Source organism: Tamandua tetradactyla, chromosome 4 (assembly GCF_023851605.1).
Source record: "Tamandua tetradactyla isolate mTamTet1 chromosome 4, mTamTet1.pri, whole genome shotgun sequence".
Taxonomy (NCBI): domain Eukaryota; kingdom Metazoa; phylum Chordata; class Mammalia; order Pilosa; family Myrmecophagidae; genus Tamandua; species Tamandua tetradactyla.
In genome coordinates, this window is record NC_135330.1 from 33,109,249 (window position 1) to 33,131,913 (window position 22,665).

General features: G+C 33.6%; 2 protein-coding genes across 14 annotated transcripts in view; one reads left to right on the top strand and one right to left on the bottom strand.

Moving 5' to 3' along the window:
- The window catches only part of RALGPS2 (Ral GEF with PH domain and SH3 binding motif 2), a 264,908-nt gene that overhangs the window by 189,341 nt on the left and 52,902 nt on the right, over positions 1–22,665 (top strand). The gene's annotated exons all lie outside the window — the stretch shown is intronic.
- ANGPTL1 (angiopoietin like 1) lies at positions 108–22,053 on the bottom strand. The gene is made up of 5 exons (XM_077157112.1): positions 21,522–22,053; positions 15,300–16,151; positions 3,826–4,019; positions 2,060–2,330; positions 108–784 (listed from the first exon to the last, which is right to left on the bottom strand). Exons 2-5 carry the CDS (start codon positions 16,120–16,122, stop codon positions 597–599), a joined length of 1,476 nt encoding a protein of 491 aa, XP_077013227.1. The 5' UTR covers positions 16,123–16,151; positions 21,522–22,053; the 3' UTR covers positions 108–596.

Below are 22,665 nucleotides of genomic sequence, written 5' to 3' on the forward strand. Positions count from 1 at the left end.
TTTTAATTTTTAAAATTGGTTTGTTTAAAACTTTTCTTTGGGGAAATCAGCATAGAATATATATTGTCAAGAATTCGGATTTAATAATTCCATGTGAAAGGTGCACATTCTATTTGGAAAGCTTTTATTCAGTGCAAAACATATTTTCTATTGGTAAAACTAGAGATTTATCTCCAATTTCCTGTCTATTTTTATAAATAAAATGCATTACTTGATTGAAATCTTAAAATTATTTTTCCATGGAAATTAGGCAGTCTTACAAAATTTTTAAATAAGTTGTTAAGTATTTTGAACGTGCATTCAATTTTGATTTAAAATAAATCTGATTTGTTTACATTGTGACAGATATTTACATTTTAGAAAACAAATTTTGTTTGTACTTAGTCTATATAATTTTTAATTATGGATACAAATAGTCTGCTATATATTGAAGGAAGATGGAACTTAATTCATAGATCCCCTTTTACAGTTATAGTAAAATTCATTTTTAATACTATATCCATAGAAGTCAATTGTACAAAATAATGTACATGTAACATTTACATTTTTAGCAACTGGAAAATGTGGAATTCTGTCATTTAATTTGGAGACTGTCTTCATTCAATAGGCTTGATCATCATCTGAACTGCTCTCAAGGAATATGAGCCACCTCTGTATTCGGCCCAGAAAATTCCATCTTGGTATTTGCTTCTGTAATGGCCTCCTCTGTACCATACTCCATTTAGGTTAGAATGTGCACAGGCATTGTACCACCAGCCTCCTTTATGAAAGTGGGCGCAGTTTCCTTTGAGGGAAAAAAAACAGATGCCAAAGTATAAGTTTATCTAAGTTCATCTCTGCAACATCGAAAACTTTATTCTACTTCTGGAACAATCTTACCAGAACTTCTCTTCCTGATTTCTTCATTTATTCTGTTGCTGCTACTTACATATCAGCTACTTAAAAGACCCCTTGAATTGCCTTTTTTTTTTTTACCTTGTCAATTTACTTGGTTAATATGTTTTCTTTAAAAAATGGATTAAATTTTCGAGGTAGCAAGAAAAATAAAATGCAAGCAGTGTTTGTATGTGGGAGAGATTTGTATGGAAAGATAGAGTTGCTAAGGAAGAGGATAAAGTTTGAGGAAAATTGAATTCTCAAAATAACGAAAAGTAATAGAGAATAAAAATAGCACTACCCCCAGTGCTTGCCCATGTAAAAACAAACAAACAAAAAAAACTGCTGAACAGAAAATAAATCAGTATGGGGATAGATGTCTCTTTATCAGGGCTAGAAACCTAGATTAAAAAACAAAAGCATATGAAAACTGCATAAAATTTTTTATGTGGATAGCCTAAAAGATTCTTTCTGAAGAAAATGTTAATTAAATCAGTCTTTTTTGTTGCTGCTTTGGTTTGTTTGGTTTTGGTTTTATTTTTGTTTTTTTTGCTGTTCCTAGTGCCCCATACTGCAGTCGTTTCCTTCTAAGAAATGTTCTTAGCCCATGTGTCTAAGTTGCTTGCCCCCCTCATTCCTTTCAGGTCCTTATTCAGATGTTACCTTCTCTTTGTAGCCTTTCCTGGCTGCTCTAGCATCCACCTCACCCAGTGTTGCTCATCATTTTCTGTTCTTTCACTCAGGGTTATTTTTCTTGAAGTGGCTATCGCCTCTTGACCAATCATTTTAAGAGTGTAAGCTCCAAAAGGGCAGGAACTGTGTTCGCTGATGTTATCTGTCCCCAGCACCTCCACAGTGCCTGCCACATGGTAGGTGTTCAGTTAGTATTCGTTATGAATTTTAGGGTGTTCAGTGTTTTATTTCTAAATGTATGTTTTCTTTTTTTGTTTTTGTTTTTGCTTTCTTCTTTCCCCCAACAGAACCTTTTCTTGACACAGTTCTCACTTCAGGATTACCTTTTGAAGAGATCCTAAAGCTATTCTGTTCTGCAGGTTAAATTCCCTTTGACTGGATCCTGGCCTTTCTGAAAAGATTTATTAGTAGCACATAATAGGATTTTATTATTACATAGAAGGTTATGATTCTACAAAGAATACAGATCAATTAGTTTTTTCTCACTTACCTGCATACATATCTTTATCTCTGTCCAGCGTTGTGAATTGTTTACCATTATGCCACATCAAAGAATCCCCTGCATTTCCCTGATAAGTTCCCAAGCGCAGTCTATAGTATTCACTTTCGGGTTCCAGACGAAAGCTGCTATATTCTGCATAGACTTTTTTATCACTCCAGTCTTCTAATTCAATTAGCAACTTATAATTATCTTGATTGCTAAGCATATAGATATTTTCCAGTCCAAGCCAGTATTCTCCATCAATGTTTCCAAAACCTTTCTATTAATAAATAAAGAGCATGAGTGGGTAAATAAATGTAGAGCATTTTTACAGATAAATTTTAAACAGTGGACAGCATAAATTATTGGCCATTTAAGTGGTTATGTAAATTTCCATTTTAGTAATCACCTAATCTTGCTAAGCCTTACCTACATGGTCGTTTTGTTTTGTTTTCTCCTAATATGTCAGTGTTTATTTACACAGCTAACTTCAAAACCCACGAATAAGTCAAACCAGAACAGAATGAAATTCATACATAGCTACTGAAAACATTAATCCTTAAAAAGAGTTCCTGGTTTCTTGCATATAAACAGCCAAAATATTTTTGCCTAAAAGTATATGGATACCATCCCCACCACAGTCAAATAGAATATCTAGCAGATTATGATAATCATTCAATAAAAACAATAGAATCTTAGGACAGTTTCTCTTCTTTAGCTCTATTAGAAGTAAGGTTAGTAAATTTAAGAAAATAAAATAGTAATTTTCAAACTTCTGCCTTTGAAAAATCTTATTTCAAAAAATAAATATTTAGCCTATTGCAATAAGCATATTACAATGCAGATGTACAGCAAAATATAATATTTGGTAAACCAGATCTTAACACTCTCTAAATGTATCTTCAAGAAGGATCTCTTGGAAGGACCACTCCCCTTGTTTGTGTAGTGACTTATTATTTAGAAATTTATACACCTTCTGATATGGGTATACTAATGTCCCATTTTTAGTTGCCAATAAAATTTCACCTAAGAGTGAATAATCATATGTTACTTTACAGTTTTGAGTCGGTAATTAACCATCTAGAAAATATAGATTAGAGTAACCCAAGCATTGTTAAGCTGATAGAAACATTGGCTGAAATATATTGCTTATGTGGTCTTTTAAATGTGACTTTAATAATGAATAAGATTTTATTTGCTTAATTTTGTCTTTCCCATCTGCCATCCTTACACGGAAGTTATTTACCATTCATAAAACTAACAGGATGAACATCAAATTTAGTAAAGCTCAGTTCTTGATGTTCACAAAATTGTTTGCTACATTATTTTAGTTTTATATGAAAAACAGGTGTACCATCTCCTCTGAACGGCACCAGTATCTAGTGTCATAAACTTAAAACAGAGTGACATAAGTATCAGTGATAGTCAAAGAAAGGGGGCATTTTTTTTGAAGGCCTGTACTTTATATTACTGCTTAAGTATACTTGATTTAGAACAAATACAGTCATAAATTAAAAAGCAGTGTAGTTTTGTAAAGTATATGTTTGGTCTTTCAAAAACTGAAAAGGAGCATTTTACAGTACCATCTTCAATTTCCTTTTTATATTTTAATTTTGACTTTAAAACAAAAAATGAGAATCATCTTCTTTGCAAATATAGATAATGAAAACTATATGGATAGTTATTTTTTAACTCTGTATCTTAATTGCACAGAATGACCACTACTGTGAGAGTTGCTTTGTTCCACCTCCCCCAAGATTGAATCACTGATTTACCTTATAATTTTCCCAATTTCTGAAGAAGTTGACAGAGCCGTCTTTTCTTTTCTGAATAACAGTCCAACCCCCAGGGTCCAAACTGTTATCACACCATAACTGCATTGGTCCGTTGCTGTTTTCAACTTTAATCATATAAATCCCGCTGGCTGAATGCCCAGCTTCTTTTGCTTGTTGACAGTCTTTGAATGGTCCTGTAGTTTAAATATCATTGATTACCAGGAAGCTTTTCATGAGCCATATTAAAACAGCTTTTAATCAAGATTCCTAAGTTTGTGTATTTCTTTAGTTACCAGTTTTTATTTATTGTATAGACAACACTATAGATATTAAAGAAACTGAAAAAAAAGATTACCCAGTTCTACTACCTAGAATATTAACTTGTTTCAGTTTCCACTGTTTTTTCAATTCTATATGTATGCATTTTTATATTGTTAAAATCATAACACACATAGAAAATTGGATTCGTCTTTTTATTGTAACAGACTTTTCCATGAGTCTATAGTCACCATTCTTGGACTTATAATGGCTATATAATATTTCTTGCAGTTGACAGTATCAATGTATATTCCTCTATCATTGAAAATTGTGGTTTTGTCTGATTTTTGCTATTATAAATAACATTATACAATGTATCTTCATTTTTTAAATATGTTTACTTGTGAAAATATTGGTGGATTAGCTTCCTGGATCAAGGAGATATGAAAACATTTTCAGCTCATCATGGTGCCCAATTTATAGTTTCCAAAATCTAATTTCATTGTACCTGCTAGTCCCTTGACATACTCAGAGAAAATGGGATACTAAGGTCAAATTAGAAATGCCAAATATTGTATTTCCCACTTGGAAGCTCACACTGTATATTTACATATTAAAGACTGAGGCACCCTGAGGTAAAAAAACAAGTTTCCTAAACTTGAGAACCATTGAAACTTTCACCTCATAAAACACTTATTCACAGTCCATAAGTACATTTCGGAAAATATTGGCCTAAGCGTCTTTCTAAAGAATTGCATCAATTTATATTACTGATAATAGTTTTCTTCCTTAATCTGCATAATGAACCTGGGATGCTTTACAGATGGATGGAACAGTTCACTAACTAGTCCAAAGCCATGTGTCTTAGAAAGTGCTAATCTAGATTTAAATCCACTTCTTTCTAACCCTAGAGGTCCATGCCTAGAATTGCTATGCTACGTCTTTCCCCATGTTATTTCATAGTTTTATGTATTCTCACCCTATTTTTTTAACCCACTAATAAGTTCTTCCAAAACATTTTGGAAAATAATTTGTACAGTGTATGACTCTTGAACTTGCGATTTTTCCACTTTTGGGCTTAAAGAAAGATCAGCTTCTAGTTTTACTGAATATTCCTGTTTTGCCCTTCTCTGGTATTTGGAGCCATTGTTTTTTATAAGCATCCAAAAAATATTAAGTGATTCAGAAATAAGGTTTACCCTAAAGATCTATGAAAACAAAAAAAGTATAGAGATTCCAGTTGTCAACATTTATATTTTACTAAAAATTCTAAAATCTTGATGTGTGTAGTTTTTAGAAATTACATGAAAATGGAATTAGTCAAGTAAAGGTCTTAGGAGGAAATCTTTTATAATGATAATAGGATTGTTGAAATTTCGAGAAATGTGTTGTCTGTATGTGCCAAGGATATAGAGGGTCCGTTTGGGGGCCTTATTGAGAAAGAGCTCATTTCATTAAATATTTAAAAAACATACCACTAGAAGGGGTTCTTAGGGACTATGTACTCTTCCTTCTAGATTGCCTTGAGGACAAAGACTATTTTGTTTTGTTTTTTTTCTTCTGATCCCATGTCATTAGTATCCTAACTATAAAAAATTAGTATCAATGTAGAACGGCTCATCAGTATGATCAAAGGTATAGAGTGAAGAAGCCAGCCAGATTGCTGAGTTAAAAATTCCCATTGAGAAAGAATTGAAAAGATGGACCGTGTAACCAGGGACCTTGAGTCCCTATCAGTTTGGTGAGATAAATAGGTTCTTTTGTGTTGGTTTTTCTGCTTCTCATGTGTGGGTTTTTTTCCCCACTTTATAGAGGTATAATTGATTTCTGGTACACTGCACATATTTAAGTTATATAATTTGATGAGTTTTGACATATGTAAACTTATATATATGTATGAGTTTCAGTGTATATATGTATGTATACATTGCCACTATTTTGTATATGTTCAACATATACAACATATTCAACAAAATGAATATATTGATCACCACCAAAAGTATTCTTGTTTTTCTTTGTAATCTATCCTTCCCACTACCTACCCCCATGTCCAGGCAACCACTGATATGTTTTATGTCCTTGTAGATTAGTTTGCACTTTCTAGATTTTTCTATTAATAAAATCATGAGATGTTCCCTTTTTTTTAATCTGGCTTGTTTCACTCAGCACCTTTGTTTTGAGATTAGTCTGTGATGTTGCATGTATCAGTTCTTAGATTTATCTGCATTAAGGTCTAAATAGTTTATTTTGATTACTGAATAGTATTTCATTGTATAGAAATACCACAATTTGTTTATTCATTCACCTGTTGATAAGCATGTAAGTTATTTCCAGTTTTACATTATTACAAATAAAGCTGATATAAACCTCCATGTACATGTCTTTGTATGGACATTTGCTCTCTCTTTTCTAAACACCTGGGAGTGTAATGGTTGGGTCATAGGGTAGATAAATGTTTAATAAGAGCTTCCAGACTATTTTCTAAAGTAATCACACCATTTTACATTCCCCCCAGTAGCATTTAAGAGGTGCTGTTCCTCCATACCATTGGCAACACTTGATGTAGTTTCAGCCTTTTTAATTTTAGCTATTCCATTGAGTTTGTGGGAGTAATTCATTGTGGTTTTAATTTGTACTTCCCTGAAGACTGCTGTTGTATTAATTTTCTAGCACTGTGGTGACAAGTTACCACAAACCCTGGTGACTTAAAACAATGGAAATTTATTCTTTCACAGTTCTGCAAGCCAGAAATCTGAAATGAAGATATCAATATGGCTGTTTTTCCTCCATAGAATCTTTGAAAGAATTCTTCTTGCCTCTTCCAGCTTCTGGTTGCTCCGTCTTGTGACTACATAACTTCAATCTTCACATCTTTCTCCTTTGTGTCTGTATCTTCTCCTCTTTTGTCTCTAATAAGAATTTTTGTCATTGGATTTAAGAGCCACTTGGATAATTCAGAATGATCTTGTTTCAGGATATTTAACTTGAATTACATCCACAAAGTCCCTTTTTACCTTTTTTCCAAAAAGGACACATTCACAGATTCTGGACGATAGTTATTATTGTATAAATTCTTTAGGATATTCTGTATAGGCAATCACATATGTCATTTGTAAATGAAGACAATTTTACTTTTTCTTTTCCTAGTTTTGATACCTTTTATTTCTTTTCTTGCTTTTTTGCATTGTTTGGGATTGTCAGTACATTTGAATTGAACTAACGTAAGCAGACATCCTTGCTTTTTTTTTGAGTTCCAGCATCAAACCACTACAAATATTGCTGTTGACCATCTTTTATGTACTAACATGCTGTCCAAACATCTTTCCTGAAGTTTCTGTTCAAATATTTTATCCCCTTTTTTAAAAATTAGACTGTTTTTCTTATAATTGAGTTGTAAGAGTTCTTGATATTATTCTAGATAAAAGCACCTTATCTGTCTGTGGCTTGCCATTTCATTTTCATAATAAGAGGTTTTTTTCCTATTAATGTCTGTGGGGGTTTTTTGCATACTTTTAAAGAAATTGTTGCCAAACCCAGGGTCACTTAAGATTTTACCCTATTTATGTTTTCTTCTAAAAGTTTTAGTTTTAACTTTTTCATTTAGTTCTGTGATCCGTTCCAAGTGAAGTTTTGTACATTATGTGAGATAGGGGTTGAGGTTCGTTTTGTTGCATATGGATATCCAGTTGCTCTAGCAGCATTTATTGAACAGATTACACTTTCTCTCTTCAATGGGTATTGTACCTTTGTTGAAAATCAGTCATAGGTGTGGGGTTCTCTTTATGGATTCTCTTTTCCATTCTGTCCATCTTTATGTCTGTTTCTCTGCCAGTGCTACATTTTTATTACTGTAGCTTTGTAAGTTGTGAAATCAGGTTGTGTGAGTCTGATATAACTTTGTTTATTTCCAAAATTGTTTTATTCTCATTCTTTTTCACTGCCTCATACATTTAGGAATCATCTTGGAAATTTCTACAAAAAAAGAAAAAGTGTGCTGCTGGAATTTTGTTTGAAACTGCATTGAATCCATGGATCAATTTGGGGAAAATAGACATCTTTTTTTTTCACACAAACGGGCACTGGGAATCAAACTCAGGTCTCCAGCATGGCAGGCAGGAACTCTGCTGGCTGAGCCACCATGGCCTGCCCAAAAATAGCCATATTAATGTGTCTTCTGATCCATTGCTTTAGTTTCCTGAGCTGCTCAATTGAGTACCGTGAAATGGGTCAGGATAAACAATGGGAATTAATTTACTCAACAGTTTTGAGACTAAAGGAAAATCTAAATCAAGGCAATGGTTTCTTCCTAAAGACTGGTGTTCTGGGGCTGGCTGCCAGTGATCCTTAGTCCTTAGCATGTCATATGACAAGGCTCAGGCAGCATCTCCTGGCTTCTTTGTTCTTTCCCAGGTTCCGTTGAATTTCAGCTTTGTACATCTGTTGCTTTCTCTCTGTCTAAATTTCACTCTACTTACAAGGGACTCCAGTAATAGGATTAAGATCCATCCTGATTGAGGTGGGCCATACCTTCATAACTAAAATAACCTCATCAAAAGGGATAAAATGGGTTCACATCCACAAGGATGGATTAGATTTAAGAACGTGTTTTCTGGGTTATGCACAGCTTCAGACCACCACATCCATGAATATGGTTTATCTCACCATTTATTTAGGTGTTTCATTTCCCTCAGCAATGTTTTGTAGTTTTCATTCTTCCAGTCTTGTTTTTGATGCTATTATGTTCTTTTTTCATTTTAATATCGAGTTGGTCTTTTCTAGTATATAGAAATATCAATTTTTATATATTGACTTTTTATCCTGTAGTCTTGGCTAAAGGCACTTAGCAGTTTTAGTTATTATTGTATAAATTCTTTAGGATATTCTTGTATAGACAATCATGTGTGTCATTTGTAAATGAAGACAATTTTACTTTTTCTTTTCCTAGTCTTGATACCTTTTATTTCTTTTCTTTCTTTTTTGCATTGTTTGGGACTGTCAGTACATTTGAATTGAACTAACGTAAGCAGTCATCCTTGCTTTCTTCCTGATCTTAAGGGGAAGCATCAGTCTTTCTTCATTAAGTTGTTAGCTGTAGTTTTTCAAAAATACACATTATTAAGTGGAGGAAGCTCCTTTCTGTTTCTAGTTTGCTGAGAATTTTTGTCATAAATGGATTTGGGATTTTGTCAAAAGCTTTTTCTGTGTCTGCTGATGTGAATCTGTGGTGGTTTTTTTTTTTTCACTTGTTAATGTGGTGAATTAAATTGATTTTATTTTGAATGTTACACCTATCCTGTATCCCTGGAATAAACCCAACTTGGTCATGCTGTATTATCCTTTTTACATATTGCTAGATTAAATTTGCTAAAATTTTTAGACTTAATGCTTCTGTGTTCATTAGGATATTGGTTAGTCTGCAGAAGTCCATAAATAGATTCTTAAACAGGGAAGAGGAGTATGATAAAAATAAAGTTTTGAGCTTGTCAGACCGGCCATAAAATAAATCATGTTCCATTTAAATTCAACATCAGTTATCATTTTTATATTATCTACTTTGTCAGTTATTGAATTTTAAATGGCAAAGTATTCAGAGCCTTTAGCATAATACTTAAACTAGTGACCATCAGTAACTGTTGGTTACCTTCTTTTCTCTGTCATTGCTGATCTTGACACATAGTAGCAGCTAGGGAATATATGTTTTTATGTTTTTTTTTTTTACTTAGTAAAGATAATTAATCAAAGATGAATGTATAGCCATTTCTGCTGTAATGAAAGAAAGTATTTCCTTGAAAACCTCATATATCAAAATCAGGCACTAAAAATAGCAGCTGCTTTTTTTTTTTTTTTTTTTTTTTTTACATGGGCAGGTACTGGGAATCGAACCCGGGTCCTCTGGCATGGCAGGAAAGCATTCTTGCCTGCTGAGCCACCGTGGCCCAATAGCAGCTGCTTTTAACTGTTATCATACTTGGTGTTTAGCTGCCATTACTTGTGGCACAAAGCATTAATATGACTGGAAAAGTTCCGTATGCACCAGTATGACCTCTTTGTTTTACTTAAATCATTCCCGTTCACATATGAGCTACTTCCCATCACAAAAACATGCACTATAATCAAGTCAAAGAAGGATGTAGAGGCTGTATTTCAAATAGAGTGAATTTTGCAAAAATTTAATTTCAAATGTGGGAATGAGATGGAAGAAGTATGACTCCCAGGTCCACACTTAGATTATTTTGTGTAATACATGGTAATATATTCATTTGTTTACTTGTAGAGGTCCCCATGGCAAGGACTGTATCTTTTGGTTGTGATTCCATAGTTTGAGCCCACATAGGCACTCAGATATTTGCTGAACAAAATGAGTCTTGGTCTCCACAGTAGCTTCCAGGATTTCCTTCTTTCTGTATTTTTTCTTTCAAGAAATATCTTTTCTATATCTACTATGGACTAGAAACAGTTTTGGGCTCAAGAGATAAAGAAACACAGCCTAACATTCAAGTGGGAGGTGGAGGAGTGGCAACTAAAGAGATAATTCCACCCTAATATTCCAAGTGCTTTGATGAAGGAGTTATACAGGGCACATGGGGACACAGGAGAAATGTCTAGCCAAGATTTGTGGGGAAGAGATGGACAGTCATAGTCTCCCTACATCTGAACTGAGTTTTGTAGGTTGAGTAGAAGTTAGGCTAGTGCGAGTAGGGGATCTAATCAAGGCCACAAGTACACATGCCGAGATAGAGAGACAGAAGAGTGCTTTGGTGTTTTAAGGAGTTACAAGTTAAACATTTGAGATGTATGTGATTACAGGTAGTACTTGGAGCTTCTAAGATATTTGGTAGAGTTGGAGCTCTGATTGCTTTAGTTTGAAAGTGTAATCATCAGATTTAGCCAGATTTTTTCTAAGTTGTCACTTCCAAGGTAGTCAAGGATATCTGAGGAGCACTGCTCTTATTTTAAAATCCATTCATATGGAAGTTAATGTATACATGAAGTGGTTTTGTTGCAGTACACAATGTATTTCTCTCTTTTCATAAATTTGCTTATGCCTTGAACGTAAATGTTTGTCATGCACTCATTTCAGTATAGTTTTGACAATTTACATTTTGTATTTAACTATATATTCAAAAGTTGGGCCTTCATTAGGTTATTTGAGTTGCTTTCAGATATTCAGAAATGTTGTTTTGAATGTTGATAGAATATTTGCAAAATATCATTTGTCCACAGAGCTAGTCCCTTTTCTGCTATCTAAATAGGCTATCAGATGTTAAAACAAATTGGAGAGTTCAGGGTTTCTTGAATCAGGCTTTGATTTGCTAAAACCTTAATTTATGCAAATTTAAGGTTAACTTCAACTTGAATTTTCAGCCCTTTTTTTAAAATAGTGATGCTCATATTTACAATTCAGATATACCTGTTAGACTTAATTGATATAAAGTCATAGAAAGTTGAAATCTCTTTATAAAAGATACGGATAAAACTAAGTGTTTGCAGTTACTTTTTTCTCCTCAGTAAAGACAGTAAAAACTAGAATTTAATCTTATGTAGATTTATTTTTATAAATATATCATTGACCTATCTTAGCTCAGAACATACAGCATTGATCTTGGCAGAAATACTTTCATTGTTTCTTGCATATCTTTCTTTCTTTTTGATCTAGCATTAGATTACAAATCACCCTTAGTAAATACTGCTTTCTCTGTATCATAAAGAATATTGCCTAGTAAGAATTCCTGTACAGCTAATAGAAGATTACCACCTTCATTCATGAGAGGTCAGATTTAACTGGACTGTTTACATATTATCAGAAAAAAAATTGACGTGATTCAAGAATTTTTCATAATGGCTCAAAGGTACTCTAGACAAGCAACAACTTTATCTTAAGGTAGGGATTTTATTAACTTTTTTCTGGCATTGAACAGTCTTGAAATAGTCTTCATCATCTTCCATGATACACAACTAGAGTCTTCTCCAAGCAAGAATCTGGAATTATGTGCATTGAATTTTTTATACATATTAATATAAAGATTCCATTGAAACCAGTGCCATCTAAAAAAAATTACTCATCGGAAACATCATAATTTCAAGAATGTAGATATTTGTGTCGTTTGTACACTGAAAAGCCCATTTTTAGTTTCTAATGACTATGCTTTCTAAGTGTTACTTTTTAAGCTTCCCTTTCATGTCCCCACATTCTGTATCTCTTATGGCAAGGCAAGGCACATACAGGGAAGTACACAGATAAATGTTAGAATTAATGATGGTTAAACCAAACAAGGCCATTCACAATGCACTTTTACATGCTTCACCTTGTCTAAGCATAACAACAGTCTCTTTTACAAAAGAGGCAACTAGTCCTCAGAAAAACATTGCCGAAATCCAGGTTTCCTTATATTCAGATCTGTGCTCTAGCACACTGTGAAGAAACTTTCTCAACTTCATTCACTTACAAAGAATGAATTTGTTTTTATAAATATACTATTTGTAAAAGAGTAATGTTTCCTTTTATAAAAGAGTAATCCATAGTGCAGCCAATGAATAATAGCATTAACTGTTAAGAAGTTTATTGATGGTAAATTGCCAGGTATGCAGGTATGTTTCCAGACATTTTGTTTTTAAGGTAGAGAGGAGGCAGTGTTTGGGAGATAACTTATTTTAAGTTATCTAGCAAACTTATTTTGTTATTTGCTGTGTGTTCATTTTCATTCTTTTAAGGTGCATTTTTCTCATAACTATTGTTAAAATATAAAATTGCCTGTCACTAAAGCAACTGTTTAAATAATACAAATTATGTATTTTCACATTAAGGGAATTTATATTGGCCATATTCCCACAGGTAGAATACAGTAGTATGGCCTTCTTGGTGCCAGTAGCATACCTAAGTACAGCTATGGCAATCCATCTTTGCCCACGTGAGCAAGTACCCAAACAGCTTTAGACATTTTTACCAGACCCACAAAAGAAAAATATGAGTAAAAATTTTAGCCTATCATATAAAGAAAAGAACCAAGCCTATTTAACATTACTTACAGTAATTAAGATTTGGTAAGAATCACAGACTATTAGAACTAGAATGAGATATTAGAATCATCCATTCCAGCCAGGTCTGTCATGTTAAAAATGAGAAAACAGAGACAAGCAGCGTCACTTATGCCAGATCACATGCATACATAATGGTGGAACCAAGTTTTCTATTTCTTGGTTCTGTGCCCCTAGTGTACTAATGAGTATTCTTATGGTGTAGCCAATCATGTCTTTGAATTTAAGAGTCCAACATTTATATAATGAAATACAGTAAGCAAAAAGTTAATATTTACAACAAATAAATAATGAATAATAGAAAAAATCCCTAATTTTACGTTAAGGATTAGCTTATTAGGGATATAGACACCATATGTGTAAATACCATATGTACATGTAAAAATAACTTAATTCAGCACAGAATATAAGAAATGCTGTATATGTATTACAGAGAGTAGAGGTATTCCTATAGAGTAGAGAGGTTCATGGAGAGAAGCAACCACTTTAAGCCGCAGGGAGTCAACAAGGACTTCAAGGAGGAACTCCAGTTTTGTCGGAGTCTTATAATTTGAACAGGCAGAAAGCACAGGAAATGTTTAGAAGACAGTAAGTGGATTCATTTTATCAGAGCAGATGGTTTTTGTGAAGGATATGAGTGGAAAAAAAAAATAGAGAAGTAGGCTTGATTTTTTTGAAGAGGGCATTATTCATTTTCCAGGCTAAGTAATTTGGACTTTTCTGTTTGTATTGAGTAACTACTGAGCAGAAGTATGATATAGTCAAAGTGGTAGTTTAAGAAGATAGAACTATTGGCAATATAGAGTGTATTTGGATGGAGAGAGAAACTGGAGTTAGAGAGACCATTTAGCAGGTTGTTATACAAGTCTTAGTAAGAACTAACATTTGAGTACTAACTGTGTAAGTTATGTTATCCTCGTTTTACAGATGAGAAAACTGAGGCATAGAGTAGATTTTCCAGGACCCACAGCTAGTAACCCAGGAAGTCTATCCTTTAGTTGCTGCCACAGATAATTTAGATGTAGGTTGGAGTTCTGGCCATAAGTAGAAATGAGGGGCACATACATGAGAGCCTGAAAAAGAAAATGCATAGACTTCATTTAACTAGATGTATGGGGCGAGGAAGGAAGTGTTAAAGATGAACTGAGCCAATATGGAAGTGAGAAGTAGCATAAATCAAAATAGAGAAATCAAAAAGGGATATTAACCCTCTGATCCATCGATCACAGGAGGCAGATATCAAAGCAAATAACTTGGCATAATATGATATAGAAGATAAACATTCAAGGTATAGTCAGCAGTTTAGGGAAAGAGCCCTTAGGGTATGTTTCTTTGAATCTAGAAAAACGTAGCATTAAAGATATTGTCAGAGTTAAGCCTTAAAATCTGCTAGGTAAACAGATAGGTTGAAAGAAAGCATTTCAGTAGAGGAAACAGAAAGTAAGGTAATGGGAGAATATCCAGATGCAAACTTCCAGCTCAGCAGTGGAAGGATACAAGCCTTCTAGCCTCTGAAACCATGAGCTAATAAAGTCTGTTGTTAAACCAACATATTGTAAACTAAAACAGATCTCTTTTCCACTTAAGACTGAGTGTCAGAGAGCATAGGTTTAGTATAGATAGTCTAAAGATGAGAAAATAGGAACCCAGGACCTTACTAGGTTTAATCTCAGTACCAGAAGTAGATGAGTTCATCTGCAGAAAGTGGATATAAGGAGAAGTGTAATGATGGGCATAAGGACAGTGAAAATGTCATTTTAAATGTTCGTTTTGAAGAGGAGAATAGTAAGAGCAGCAGGGGGTAAGTGAACAAATTGTTGCACAGTACTAAGGGCCTAGCTTAAGGCAGATAGACGGTTAGCGAGCAGTACCCCACAGATTAGGAGTGGATCATGGGCTCCTGTTTCAGTGGTAGTAACTTAGATTTTAGGAATTTGGATGGAAGACTACTTTTCTCACAGAATATGCTCAGTTTTTATAAACTAGAACCTTAGAGCTAGGAGACAGTATTTAAGTTCAGTTCTTAATGATATTAGTAAAAAAACAAAAGTGGAAACATTGATGTGTATGTATAATAACATCACAAAAATGAAAAGTAAGAATTTGCTATGAGTCTGTTTCATAAACCACAAAACATAAAAACCTCATACTTCCATTTTTAACAGTAAGGGGTAACTTACCTTCATTGACGAAAGTTACTGGTGGTATCTTGAAAGGGCTCTTGGTTGGAGAAGTTACCAGGTCAGGTAGTGGCCTTAAATCTCTGGGAAAACCTGGATCCCTCTGTATCTCATTACCTCCCAACAGGCCAGGAGTGTACTGGTGGCTGTTAGGGATATGTTGTGGCACAACCTGGACAAGAGGAGGAGACACATGGGTGTCTTGTCGGGAAAATATCCTCAAGCACTGCTCCTCCAGCAGATTGATCATCACAGACTGGTTATTGACAAGATGAGTCAAGGAAGCGTATTTCACCTCTAGTTCCCGGTACCTTGTTGCCATCTTCAACATTTCTGTGGTGAGGTTGAGGATTTTATTTTCCAACTGGGAAAGCTCAAGCGAATTATCCCTCTTACGTATGATCTCATGCAATAGTTGCATATAGAGTTGAGTGACGCGAGAGTTCATGTTACGGCTTTCTTTTCTCAGCAGCTTTACCTCATTCACAATATTTCCATCCACATCCACCACCAACTGTAGGACATCTATCTCCCTCTTCTGCCTGGAGAGAACATCCTTCAGATTTTCAAGGTCCATCCTGGTGATCATGTCTTTAATGGTACCCGCATCTTGCCGTTTGGTGTTGACACAAATCGGCCCTTTTAGTTTTTGCTCAGGTACCAGAAATGTGTATGCACATTTCTTTACTTCCTCTTTGCCATCTGCAGCACGAGGATATCTCCTCTGGGTTATTTTTTTTACTTTGAGCTGTCCTCCTCTGCAATGTCCAATGCCTATTAGTAGGAAGAATAGCACACCTAGGATCCAGATAAAAGCCTTCATTTTGAAATAAGATTTTTATAATGATGCCTCTTGAAAAACAAATCAATGAAGAGAAAAAAAGAATTATTATTAGTCTACTTTTAAAATCAGTAATATTAAAAAGTAAGGGGGTGGGGGGCAGTGCAACAGTGACTCAGCAGGCAGAGTTCTCGCCTGCCGAACCGGAGAGCCGGGTTCGATTCCCAGAGCCTGCCCATGTGTAAAAAAAAAAAAAGTATGGGGAAAACATTACTTATACTGGTGTTAATAAACTGGGCCTGAGTTAATTTTCTTAATTTCTTAAACTCTAAATTATAATTCTTTGGCATTTGTCTAAGGGTAAGGTCTCAGAGAATAGCTCTTCCAACCACCTCCCTGTTCTAATGCATTTTGCTCCCCAGCTCATTGGGCAGATGTGGGTGAGTTCTCACTGTCTGTAAAGATACTCAGCTAGGTGCTCCTGGGACTTTTGAGACTTGACTAAGATACCTTTCTTACCTTTAAAGAATTCACATATTATTTTAAGACTATGAAAATGGTGCATAATGTTTCTAAGGCTAATACCTTAAAACATTCATGTTTAAATAGTATTAAAGTTATCAAGTGACTTTTTATTAGTCAGTGTTTTATATTTATACTGTGAAGTTTCAACTAAATTGGTCCTCTATAATAAGTACTGTGGGGGGTTACCTATAAAAGTAAAGAAACAGATCTGAAACAGGATGATTTTAGCATCATGATTGTTTTTGGTAGCAGCTCTGATGAACATAGCAGCCAAGGCCATACAAATAGATAATATCAGAGCCAGGTCTACAACTCAGGTGTTCTGGCTACTCAGTCACTGTTTATAGTAGTGACACATATTAGATTCTCTAAAATGAGTGCTTGGAATGTTTTAGCCTCGCTGTGGCAGATGAGAAACTTGTCCTTTATAGTACAACTGCTTCTAAGGAAAACACTTGAACTAGTTCTAGAAGTCCAAGCTTCCTCCTTTCCATTTACTTCCCCAAAGAGCAGTAGCAGTAGAGTGTTTAAGGTGTGTTCATTTCTTTAGGTTTATTAGCAGGCTGCTGTATTATGGTCATAATATGATTCCTGTCTGTTTTTGTAGGATGGTAGTAGATAACCTAAGACAGAGCTTTTCTATCCAGTTTTCCACCCATGTACTTGCTTTGTGATTTGAGAAGCCAGATCCGTAATTGTTTATGCTTACTATAAACAATAACAACAGTTTATACTTATTGGGTACTGTTTTAAGCCCTTTGCATATGTTAAATTACTTCTCACTACAGCTTTGTGAACTATTATGAAAAATATTATGTCATTTTCAGATGACAAAAGAAATTAAGTACCTCATTCAGAGTCACACAGCTTTTAAGATATGGAGCCAGAACTTGAACTCTGTAGAAGACTCCAGAGTTCGTATTTTTAATTAACTGTGATATCTTATGGCAACATATTCTAGCCTATTTTCTGCCCCCAAACACTGTGGCCATCTTTATATTTATGTTGTGCTTAATGCATGTTAGCTAATTGCATTCACAGCACCACTGTGAAGTAAATGCTGTATCATTTTACAAACGAATAAAGCCCTGGAAAACTAAAACACTCATGGGATTCAGATCCTCTACAACTAACTTTTGTAGACCTCTAGTTTTTATCCTAGTCATGCCATAACTATAGAGGAGTCTTAAGTTTGTGTTTCTTATTTTTTGCTTCTTTTTGCTGATTTCTATCTCTTTACATTGACCCATTACTTAATAATGCAGAAATATTTGTGGACCATTTTTGTTAGAATTTATTTCCATCTCAGGCTTCTTTGCTGTCATTCCTTTCTCTCCAAGACTTCTCTGTTAGTTAATATTTACGTGTCTTAATTTGTGATTATGAGCCCACCCATGAAATAGAGACTCTTCATGCTAAAATCGTCCTGTTTCAGATCTGTTTCTTTAATTTTATAGGTAACTCCCCCCACAGTATTTATTATAGAAGACCAATTTAGTTGAAACTTCACAGTACAAATATAAAACACTGATTAATAAAAAGTCACTTGATAACTTTAATACTATTTAAACATGAATGTTTTAAGGCATTAGCCTTAGAAACATTATGCACCATTTTCATAGTCTTAAAATAATATGTGAGTTCTTTAAAACTACAGCTAATTTTAAAACCATCTCCTTATTTTTTGCTGATTTCAAAAAAGTAGTATTTTCAACCTAGGGCTCAAACTGAGACTCTATGGAAGGTTCATGCACTAAGTTTGCTGTCCTGGAACCTATCATTTCCAGAGGGTTCCTAGGCCAGATAAATCCCGCAACCCAGAGGGACCAGGTCTTTCAGGATTATCATCTGGTTGTATCCCCCTATCCTTTAATGTTGACACCCCTTCTCAACATGAAAGAGTCAGAATATGCATTGCCTAAAGATCCCTATAGATTGGGAGAAGGATCAAAGGAGAGGGAATTATTAACAGAGAGAATGGGATTTAACAAACGAGTATGACTGCCGAGTCACTATGTTGATATTTCTTCTAGCTTCCAGTGTTTTGGAGCAGCTAGAAGGAAAAATTTGAAATAGTGGAATGGTAACCCACAACAAACTCTGAAATCTCTGTGACTAACATTGAAGAATACTTTGAAAATTATTGCTTTTTTCTTTCTTTTCTTTGTACAAACATTTAAAAAATCAGTTGGCCATATAGGCATGGGTTTATTTCTAAAAAAGCGGTGTTTTCAAAATGAATTGATATTTTATGTTTTCATATTTTCCCTTCTTATATCAGAAAATTTAGACTTTTAGCGTCAACTATCTATTTTTTTAAAGGGGTGAGAAGAGTACTTATACTGTACAAGAGTTACCTATACTGAAAACTGATCAAAGATTTCTTGTTATATTTATGGAATTTGGTTATGATTTATTTTAAAAAATTAGAGACAGTAAAATAAAACATAAGCAGTCAGCCTCCTGGGTAAATGAACAGCATTTCTCCCGCATAATTAACTTACCTAGTGTTAAACTCCACTCATTTCACTTTAATAATAGAATGGAAACTTTGAGCTCATAAAATTATTTTATTTGAATAATCTACTTTTAAATAAGCTATCAAAACAAGGAGAATTCAGGAAATATCGTGCAACTTCAAAACAAATAAAACTTTATGAGCAATTTTGATTGAATTGCTTGTTTTAATATCAGACACAGATTTTTAAAGAACAACTAAGAATATATCCATCTAAGACTTGTTGTGACTGTGATCAATGTTATCATAGAAAACAAAAATATCAAAATACTGATCCATATTTAAATAGCAGTAGCTTCCTTTTGTATATTTTATCTTGGCTTGTTATGATTTCCTGTGGTTCCTATAAGACTAAATGACAAGATAAATCATGGTCTACCCTTAGAGAATCTGGTCTAAGTTGGTATTTAAAGGAGACAGCTAAAGGTATTTTTTTGAAAAAATAAGTATAATTCCCTTATCTTTACAAAACTAATGACTTTGTTGTCACCTACGGAGAAGCAAGGAGCCACATTTCTTAAGCAGGCTAGTTACATCATTTACCTTTCACTGAAAAACCATGGGTCTCTTAAATCTTTAATTCAGGCCTTAGTAAAAAAACTGGTTTCAAAAATGCATTTACTGTTACGTTTTCTAAAAACATGCTCTTATTTAATATTTTTCCACATGTGTTCAGTTTTAAACGTGAAAGATCCATAAATCTGTGTTACCTCATAAAACCTTCCTGTATATGTTAAAATTTTCCTAGGTCCCAAGAGAATGTTATAAATTAGTTACAGTATACTTAAGTTTAAATCTACATCATTGCTTTTTTTTCTTTAGAAAAAAAACAAAAGCCTTCCTTGCATTGGGTTAATTTTATTTGTACTGTTTCTCTTCATAGTTACTACATTGCCAGTAGAGAGAAGAAATAAAAGTCAGAATTTACTTCCTTTCAGATGGTAAACTCATAGAGGCATTTAACTGGCTGTGTCATTTACTAAGAACAGCATGAGACAATGAATTTAAATTTATGAAGCATTGAGGTAATATTGGATAGTTTCTAGATTGTGAAATATGTTCTGGGAAGAGACTTGAGAATGATCTCATCCTCTGGAGATAGTAAAGAAAGGGATATATAGTTATCTCTGTGATTTGGGTTTCAGATTAAATGTTTGCCTAAGACTTCATTAAAAACTGAGGCCTAATGAGATCCTTCACTTTTCATAGCAAGCAACAAAAGAGAGGGATGACAGTATTTCAGGTCTGGCATTGCTTAGAAAATGTATTTTAGACTTTTGTGTAAAATATGTGATTAATAGAAATTCTCCCAAAATTTAATTATCCACAGAAGTTTTGAATCTTTTAAGGAAAGAATATGGAAGCAAAGTTGAAAAATATTAAGAATATGCTTGTTAAGGAATCCTACCATTAATATCTTTAATTTTCCTCAAATTATGACAATTGTAGTATCTTTGGCCGGATGGTTGTTTAATTGTATTAAATATTTCTATTTTAAAACATTTCTATCCTAAAAATATTACATATTCTTGGCTTTTTAATCATGTTTGTAAGTAATTATATCTTTTGGATTTTTATATTCAGTTGTTAATGCTGATTACTTATATAATACTTCTATCACATTTTATATATTTTCCTCAATCCTAATCTATAAAAGATTTTAGGGTTTTTTGTGTGTGTTTATTAATAACTTTTCTTTTCCAAGTAATTCCAACTATAGCAATTTTAATTTCTGTTGCTCAAGTTAAATTACTGTTAGATGTGAAACCTGAAAAATTATGAAATTTTGAGTTGTAGCAAGAGATACCTTGAATTTATCTAAATCTTTAGAAGGGTTTTCTTCCTAATATTTGGTTTTACTCTAATTGAGGTTGTATTGTAAAGCCTTTCAGTTATTTTTACATCTTTGTGTCTTTGTTTTATAACTATACTTTGAGAAGTCCAACAATACATATGAATCTTCAGCATACATACTGTAGTTACTTAAAGAGAAACTGATGATTTTTACAGCTATTTTCTTTAGTTAGTATCCCTTTGTTTTTAATCGGAATGCTGTAAGCCATATATACTTAATCTGTTGCTTGTTAAAATTACTTTTAGTGTCATTGAAGCCCTTATTTTCTGAAACCCAACATTCATGCAGCAATCTATAATCATGTACACTAAATATCACTAAATAGAACCTCAGTAATATAAGCATTAGCCATCATAAAAATACTTGACCAATTTTTACATAAAATTGCAAAACAAAAAAATCCGTATCAGATTATATAAATTGTACTATATTATACAGTTTTTTGTTTGATAAGAGATTTTGACATTTCTTTACAAATATAAAAGAATTATGTATGTTAACATACCTACTATTTTTAAATAAAAATAAAAAATATTAAAATACCTTTTTGTATCTGTTGTTAGGGAGAATCCAAAACTTGCTGCCCTTATTCTTGATTTTAAAAATCAGTGTAGAAGTTTGTTCATCTGTGACTTTAATGACAACTGCATTTTGTTTTGGACCGTTGAATCCAAGCTGTAATAATGAACTTCTTTTTCTTCTTATGATACTAATCAATTGAATTTGACAAGCCACCTATGTAAATTTAAATAGTATAGTGGAAGTTCTGGTCTGTGGGCTGTCTTTAATCCAGCAGAGAAGGCGTTGTGGCTTTGCCCAGTCTACCACATGGAGAAATGTAGTTAACCAGCTGCAGCTGACCCAGATTGTATATACAGTACCCTTGAATAGTGATTCCCTCTTTTTTTTTTTTCAGTACTCTCAAGTTCGGCCCACATATTACGTCACCAAAAAATTGCTAGAGATTGGGGGGAAAATCTCCTCCTTAGGATTTCCTCTCTGTAGCCTTAAATAGGAATGGGGGTTGTGGGATCAGCAGGAGGTTGAATCGCTAGGAACAAGGAGAGATTGTGTGCAGGTTGAAGGAAGGGCACCATCTGGAAACAAACTGTCATAGTTCAGCGGGCAATTATAAAACAAACATTTCAGTCGGCTGGACAGAGATCTTTTAAGTTGAATACTGAAAAACAGTACTTAACTTCCTTTAAAAGTAGTTACAGGCTGATAAGTTTGTTTTTTGTTACAGAGAACATGAGGAATACTTTGTAAGGAGGCAGCCACCTAAATAACATACTTTTTATAGCCTAGAATTTTAAGCATTTTACTTTCTAAGTTGCCATTTTAGAAGGTCTTAAACTTATAAGAAACCTGATGTTGTTGTAATGTTATCTTACTCTGTAATGCTTCTTAAGATAAAATTGCTTTTATATATGATTAACAAAAAGTAAGTAGAAATTCTTATTTTAAAACAATATGAAATTCTTTCAGAAACTAATTCTTTTTAAACCTAAATTCTGGTGCTATATAATGTCACCTCCTCCTATTCTGCAAAATGACTCCTCTTGTCTGAATAAGATTATTCTTGTTAGTAGTGATGTGTGTAGTTTAAAAGCAAACCACACCGTAATTCTGAACTCAGTGTAAAGAAAAAAAAGGAGTTCTGATTCCACATTAGCTATGTGAACGT

Bases quoted from the DNA above. Each gene is read 5' to 3' on its own strand.
- ANGPTL1 (XM_077157112.1), bottom strand. From the start codon at position 16,122: ATGAAGGCTTTTATCTGGATCCTAGGTGTGCTATTCTTCCTACTAATA. The intron at 2,331-3,825 runs GTAAATCAGTGA...ATTTATTAATAG, and splicing joins GAAATTGGGAAAATTATAAG to AAAGGTTTTGGAAACATTGA. The intron at 785-2,059 runs GTAAGTGAGAAA...TTTCCCTCAAAG, and splicing joins AGATAAAGATATGTATGCAG to GAAACTGCGCCCACTTTCAT.